The sequence below is a fragment of the Sarcophilus harrisii genome, chromosome 1, assembly GCF_902635505.1.
Source record: "Sarcophilus harrisii chromosome 1, mSarHar1.11, whole genome shotgun sequence".
In the NCBI taxonomy this organism is placed as follows: Eukaryota; Metazoa; Chordata; class Mammalia; order Dasyuromorphia; family Dasyuridae; genus Sarcophilus; species Sarcophilus harrisii.
The window spans coordinates 529,744,186-529,752,121 of record NC_045426.1 but is presented as its reverse complement, the minus strand read 5'-3'; the positions used below and the strand labels follow the sequence as shown (position 1 = coordinate 529,752,121).

At 32.3% G+C, this 7,936-nt stretch overlaps 1 protein-coding gene across 1 annotated transcript in view; it reads right to left on the bottom strand.

Annotated features, from left to right (window-relative positions):
• Window positions 1-287: 287 nt before the first annotated feature.
• Window positions 288-7,936, bottom strand: part of GALR1 (galanin receptor 1) — a 31,046-nt gene continuing 23,397 nt past the window's right edge. The window contains exon 3 of the mRNA XM_031946728.1: window positions 288-3,399. Coding sequence (XP_031802588.1) covers window positions 3,082-3,399 — 318 coding nt within the window. The 3' untranslated portion in view covers window positions 288-3,081. The remainder of the gene's footprint in view (window positions 3,400-7,936) is intronic.

Below are 7,936 nucleotides of genomic sequence, written 5' to 3'. Positions count from 1 at the left end.
AGTGAACTTGATATAATTGACACTGTTCCCTTCTTGTTTGTTGCTTTTGAAGGAATTCTACAAATATGATTTTCTACAATATTATAGTATAAGGCTGCCAAGTTTTTTTTTTCAGTTGAATGTTACATGACCCCCTGACTCATATAATTTGAAAATGCATTTTCCTCATATATATATATATATATATATATATATATATATATAAACAGGTACATGTGAGAAAGCAAGACTTGCCTCTGACTTAAAGATGAAAATTTAAGGTTAGTGTATATTTGTAATAAAAAACAATTAGTGCAAAAAGAAATGAATTTGAACACTAAAACAAAATAAGAGAATAAATGTAAGGAAGCTACAACACAACTTGCAATGTGTAGAACGCAGCTAATCCAGGAAAGCAGTATATATGTTAAATAAATTATCTGGAAAAAACCTCAAGTTCTCTACTCTGCTTTGATTCTAGAACCTAGCCAGAAAGAGAAAAAAAAATGACAATTCTAAGATGTCTCTTGCATATCTGATCATGGGGAAGTCCTTCCTATGAGACCATTATATTCCTTAGTGGACAGCTGTAAAAGTTTGTTTTCACACATGAAACTGCATCTTGTGGTCATTTTAAATGCTTCGGATTCTATATTGCTCAGTGAAAGTAAAAACAAACACTGAAAAGCAGCTGTCTTGGAACACAGAGGAGGCCCACTTGAAGAGGAAAGCATCCCTGTCTTTGAAGTAAGATTGTGAACATGCTTCTCAGGCAACCAGACATTAAAGGCAAACACTACATTTCTTTTTCAGATCTGCTGAAAGATAAAGAATGTATTTGGGATTTGGAGTTGATTTAATGCCTGAAGAACAAGAGCTTCAACATTTATCAGACTAATTCTAGTTTGGAAATTAATCAGAAAATATGTTAGGGAAAGGTTAAGGAAGCATTCCTAGTATAAAGAAAAGGATGTTCCTTTAATCTACAATCCTCATCTTTCTATTATTCATTAATATCTATATCTAAAAGTACAAATTACAATTATCTCTAAAGAGGAATAATTATATTATATACATGAGATACAATAAAACATTCACAAGAGAAACTATCACAACATAGTAGATACGTGAATATTCTCTCTATAACATGAGATTAATTGAATTTGAATTAATTATAAAGCAGATAATCAAAGGCTCAGAGCTTTATAATTGTCATTTATGATTTTTTGCATTGAAATATTACACTTACACTACAGTTCTTCCCACAGCAAAAGTAGCTAAGCAGAAATACAAAAGTAGAAAGGGAAGAGAGAAATAAAACTAATGCTCAATATATTCTTGGCAATCAACATCTCCAAGATTAACAATGATACGCACTCATTCTCTCTCTCTCTCCATTTGGCAGTAGGGTAAGAGTGCTCTACTGCAGCTTGACAAAAGAAGAGAATGGTTAAGGGTCCCACCTGACTAGCAAAGTTTGTATATCTACCCAGAAGCCACTCTATATAGCTGTCAAAATTTACTCACAAATAAATGCATAAAATGAAACTGCTTTGACATTTTGAAAGATTTTTAAACTCTGGAAAGTATTCTCAAGTATTATTTTCAGAATAACAATTTTTGTTGTTTTTGTATGGGATGTCTAATAAAATACACAAAATTATTGTGCAAAAGACTCATTATGGAATCTCACAGTCTGGGAATTATTTTAGATCTTTTCACACTATTTCTATTTTAAATATCAAAATTTAAATTGCCATGGAAATTATATTCCAAACACTAATATCTATGCTTTTATGCCAGTGAAACTTATTAAAAAGAGAACATTTGGAGGAATGATCATGATGAAATGTTAATACATTTCTGTTTGGATTTGAACAGGACAAGACAAAGATTCATTCACTCCAAAGATTAATCAATCTCCTAACTAATGCAACCTGAGCCAGATTTTTAGTGAGCCTTAAAAAGCAGTTAATTCCTCCAAGAACAAACATTATTACACAGGACGATACTTTACCCTGTTGTTGGTCACATAGCTATGTCTTCACACAAATCTCGTCAGACATAAGAGGGGTCACAGAACTGTCAAAAATTTACATTCATAAGCAAAATATTTTTACAAACCCATGAATCTCCAATTTAGCAGTCCAGATTCACATGTACTTTCTATTAACAGCAAAGAAAACATGATTTGCGATCTTACATTGAGATTTGGTCTATTCTGCTTCACTGTTTTTCTTGACCAAAATCACAAATTATGAGGCACTGATTAATTTAAAGTGCCTTCTGCTGCCATGTCCTTTAGATATTCAAAAACTAAAACTTAACATTTTATTTGACATGTTGAAATCATATTAATTTTCTGTATCACTACAGAAAATAAGGGGAAGAAGTCTTAGTGAATAGTGCAGATGCTTCGGCACTCATGTAAAATAAATTGTATATTGTCTAAATCTGACCACTGGAGATCAAGTTAAAATTTCTTAGTCTCTCTTGTGAAAGTGCCAAGTTTGCTTTTAAAAGTCATGACAATTATTAATTCAAATCAAAGCTTGATCGCCTATCTGAGATCAAAAATTTTCATAGAATGTAGGATTTAAACATACTCTTGTTTACTACCACCTCTATTTTATAGTTGAAGAGACTTGAGGCCATTAGAGATGAAATGGCTTGTGTGGATCATAAAGATAGTAAATGGCTGTAATGTGATCTTAAATCCTCTTTCTCCAAATCCTGTGTTCTTTTCACCTCTATGAAATGTCTTGATTGCATAATCTCTAAAAGGTAAAAAGTACTTCTCTTGATGTCAAAGAAACTAAACATTATTTCTGTGACATAGTTTGTTCTCAAATATACATCACAAACAGCTCTTGATATAACAGTGCAATTGTTCAATTGGTTCACAAAAAACTGAAACAATCCATGGGAGTATTATTTAACTTGGTATATATAATTAGTAGACAAAGAATTTCAGTAACTAAGCCCATTTTTACATGAAAATTCAGTTGCAGACTTCTCTGGGAGATGATTGTGCTTTGTTTTATGTACTTCTGGTCCATTTGCATGAAACTCAACACTATCTCAATATATCATTTATCTGACTCACACATGGGTACAGTTGGTTGATGGTGGGGTGTCTATCCGACTTTTGTTTTCTTTAGCATCTTTCTGAGGTGATTCACTGCCAATCCGACACTTAAAAACTTGCTTGTAAGCCTTCCTGAAATTTTCAGAGAGAAATGCATATATTATAGGATTAACCGAAGAATTGCTGTAAGCCAGGCAGTGTGCTGTTATTCTGAATAAGAAGGAGGCTGTAGTCAATGGAAAGACTCCGAATTCAACCCAGAGGTGAATCACATGATGTGGCAACCAGGATATACCAAATACGACTACTACCACGAGGACTGTCTGTGCTGTCTAGGACAAGAAAGGAAAAAATAAATCAATGGCATCAATGAGAAAATAATTTACTCATTTAAACTATTAACTTTTAGGTTTTTAAGATACCAATAAAATAGAGAAGACATGAAATACCGTGGACTTAATTATCACGTTTCCTATTGTTTTTATTCACTGTTTTCTTGAGATTTACTATGCTTTCCAAATAATATATATTTAATTTGCTATGCTTCCCAATGATCATGTATATGGGATATTAACAAGTAGTATACCTAGATTATAACAACTCAGAATCGTAGAATGTCAGAGTTGAATGAAATCTCAGAAAGCTTCTAGTACATCCTGTATGAAAACCACAACTCCCATCTCAATATTCCTAACAAGTGGTCATCTAGACTTTGAAGACCTCCAGTAATGATGAGTCCAGTGTCTCCAAAGATAGAGCATTCCACTTTGGGATGACTTTAAATGTCAAATTTTCTTTTTTTTCCTTGGATGTATTTTTTGCTTCTGTATCCCTGGCATCTAATATCATGCCTGAGATACAATGGATACTTAATAAATGTTTATTGATTAGAAAGTGTAACTTTCTTTCTATATAATTCTATCTATTGCTCCAAGTTCCCCCCCCTCAGATCCATGTGAGAATAAAATACATAATCCTTCTTATAGACTTCCATATACCTGAAGACAGATATCATGTCCTCACTAAATACTCCTTTCTGCAGGTTAATTATTCGTAGATACTTCAATGAACTCTCATATGATCTTATCTCAGGATCCTTCCGTCATGGTTGCTCTCCTCTAGATGAGCAAAGCAAAATCACAGTAGCTCAAAAGAATTATGAGATCTATAAATGTAGACTTCTCCACTCCAAATGTTCATATGGACTTTTGTGCCTGATCTGTGCTAAAGTTTTCTGAGTTCATATTGTTCTGATCATCCACAATCAGACACACTATACTCTGACAATTTATATTGTGATATATAGTGATATTGTTTTGATGAAGTGGACAACAACCAACAATCAATTTTATCGATGCCCTTCATAAAATGTGTCATTAAAGACTGAACACAATTCTTCAGATGTGGTCTGACTGAACCATTAATACCATGAAACTATCATCAACGTGATTTAGAATATTGTGCCTCAATACAGTCTAAGACAACATGACTTTCTAGATGTAATAGCATAATGATAATTCATATTGAGCCTGCAGTCCACTAAGATCCCTAGATATTTTCTAAATAAACTACTTTCTAGCAATGTATCCATACTGCATTCACAAAATCTATTTTATTTTTTCAACTAAAGTATCTTTGCAAGTATGGTAAAGATTTGATGTTAAATTTTGCCTACCTGAATAAGGAACTGTATTTACCTTGTCTGTTCCTCATACTTTGTTCATTTTTATTTAGATATCTGATAACATGGATCCTATTGCTCATTCTTTTCTTGGATTTTATCTCCTATGAATTTTGGATGTCTCTGTTGCCAATCTTCTTACACTGTGCCTTTAGATATTTGACATTTTGCAAACATATCCTGCAAATTTTCACCTCAACTAATAAATTATACTAAGCACATACAACTTGAAAGATAGTGAGGGTGCAAAGATTTAAAAGATAATCCAGTTCTTGTCCTCCAAATCCTTATATTTTCATAGGACCAGAGAGATCCCAAAAACCAGGGGATCTTTGCCACTTTAATTTGTTTCCTTTAGCATAGCTAGCTCAAAATCTATGGAAACTGCTTTTCTGCTTACATATTTTGGATTAGATAGGAATCACCAATAATATTCCTTTTTATAACACAAAGTACAACTAGATCTTACCTGATGATGATGATGATGATGATGATGATGATGATGACAACTAGTATTTTATATGGTGCTTTAATGTTTGAAATAAATCATAAATATATCATTTTGTCATTATAACTATTGTGGAAAGGAGATATTATTATTATCCCCATTTGACAACTAAAGAAACTGAAGCAAAAGTTAATGACCAGCTCCAGCCCATAAGGTATAAATATCTGAGTCAGAATTTGAACTCAAATCTTTTAACCTCAGGTCCAGTACTTTCTCCATGACAACACATACTTCCCACAATGTCACTTATTTCTAATGTCCCTCCAGCCTTACCATCACTCTGCTTCTGGGCCCATAGACCCTCTGGTATTGTCTTCTGACCTACTTACTGGTATAACCTAAGAGCTTGTAGTCCTTACCATCAGTCCCTGCTACTTTGCCTTTAGTATTTCTACCCCTTTCGATCTTCCCTGTAGCCAGTGCAAGGACTATCTCACTTTTTCTACTTGCACATTCAGTGATTATCATATTAATTAGCAAATGGCAAGCACTTATTATAGGTAACTACTACCATAGTAAAACACTGGACTTAAGAGTCAGGAAGACCTGAGTTCAAAACCTAACTCAGATTCTTATTAGTTGTGTGATTCTGGGCAAGTGTGTTGCCTAATGTACAAAATGAGAATAATAAGAGCAAAGAGTTGTTGTGAGGATCAAGTGAAATAATATGGATTAAAGTTCTTTGCAAACTTTAAAGCACTCTAAAAAGCTATTATTTAAAAATTATTGATAAATGTTTTTATTCATTTATCCATAAATATAGTAAGTCAAGTGATAGTGGGGAAAAAGCAGGGATCCAGGGGAAAATGCTTTTTTCCCCTTTCTTCCCATGACTCTGATGGAAATTTTAATTTTGTCTATCTTTGGGGACATATTTCTTTCCAAATTTCTAGCTGTGATTTTATTTTATCTCAGTTACTAAATAATAAGTTTTTTGTAAGCATAATATCTTATTTTTTGCATTCTCAATAGCATTACAGTCCCTTGAAGAGAGTATTCATTAAATCTTTGTCTAATTAAACCAAGAAAAAATAAAATAACCTAAATTTCAAAGTCATTGATACAGGTTTTCCTGTCTTTGCCATTATTATCAGAGTGACTATTATGCAGAGTGACTATATAATGTTTAAGGAAGTAGAATTAGAATCCAGAATTAGGAGATTTAGGACTAGGATAAGAATGAAGTATAAATTAATATTTGGAACCAAGGATTTTGTTTTGCCAAATTTACAGAATGAAGATCAGAGACATAAACAGTGAAAAAAGCAAAAACAAATGTGACTCACTAAAGACAAAAGGACCTTAAACTAATAGCAAGCTTACTTTCTTATATTCTTCCAATTATGAAAGGAGCCAATGATTTCTGTCACTTTGCTCATGTTATTATTATGTATAATACAAGAATCTACACCAAATGCAGCTTCTAACTGTTACTTCAAATCCTATTTGGTGAGTAAAATTGTAAGACATTTAAACTTGATGATTTATAAATACTCAATATTCAATGCACAATTCCTGCATTGTCTTCTGCCTTCCATATGGATAATAGTTGGTGAACTAGTAGGTTGAAATAAGATTCAGCAGGATGTAGACACAAGGCACTATAGAACATATTTAATATGTCCTACATAATAGCTAATATTTGTATAGTACTTATCATGTGCCAGGCACTGTGCTCAGCAATTAACAAATATTTCATTTGATCCTCACAACAACCCTGCCCAGAGTCACAGAACTAGTAAGTGTCTAAGGCTTGATTTGAACTTAGATCTTCTGATTTCAGAAAATCAGAACTCTATTCTCTGTACCACTAGATGCTATGGCAGGTGATCATTCACTTTCCTATCTTTCAGTTTATCTATAATGAACAGAAAAAAATCTAAGCCTAAAGCTACAAAAGTTGTTGACATAACAGATTATTACAACTGGTAAATTCTGACCCACTGGCATCTAAGGAATAGCCAACCAACCCAGAGATTGAATTCTATGAAATTTCTGCAATGTGACTACCCACAATAGCTAGCAAATGTAGTGATTAGTTTCATAAGAACATAGAATTAAAGTCTATAGAAAAGAGAACCCTGATCATTTAGCTAAGGAAATTGAGGCCCAAAGTGGTAAAGTAATTTCATTAAAATCAGACAGGTAATAAGTAGCAGAATTACTATGTAAATTCAGGTTCTCAAATTAAGAAATTTTTACACTTTGCCACTGTGATAGTTGAAAAAATGGCTCTTTTACCTACATATATAGAAAATAGAGCATTATTCAGATAGCTATAGAGATGTACAATATACATGTAAAATAATTGCATTGATAAAAGATTTCTTTCTACATATATAGAAAGAATTATTTTACATGCTTACAATGGATTTAGCCAAATTAATAGATATAGATATAGATGCATATACTTATCAGATATGCATTTGATACATATATATAGACATATGTGTGTATCAAATCTTTCCAAATCAATAAATCAATAAGAAATTATATCTTTCCAATATGTCAATGAACATTTCTTTAAAAAAATAAAAGTTTCCCTCTATATATTCAATCCTGTTTTAAGGGATCTTTCAAAATATATTTCTAGATAGATCTTTCAAAGAATTAAACTCAGTTTACTGGCAATCAGCAAGATCCAATTATACCAACAAATATTTCCAAAGAGAAAAGAATA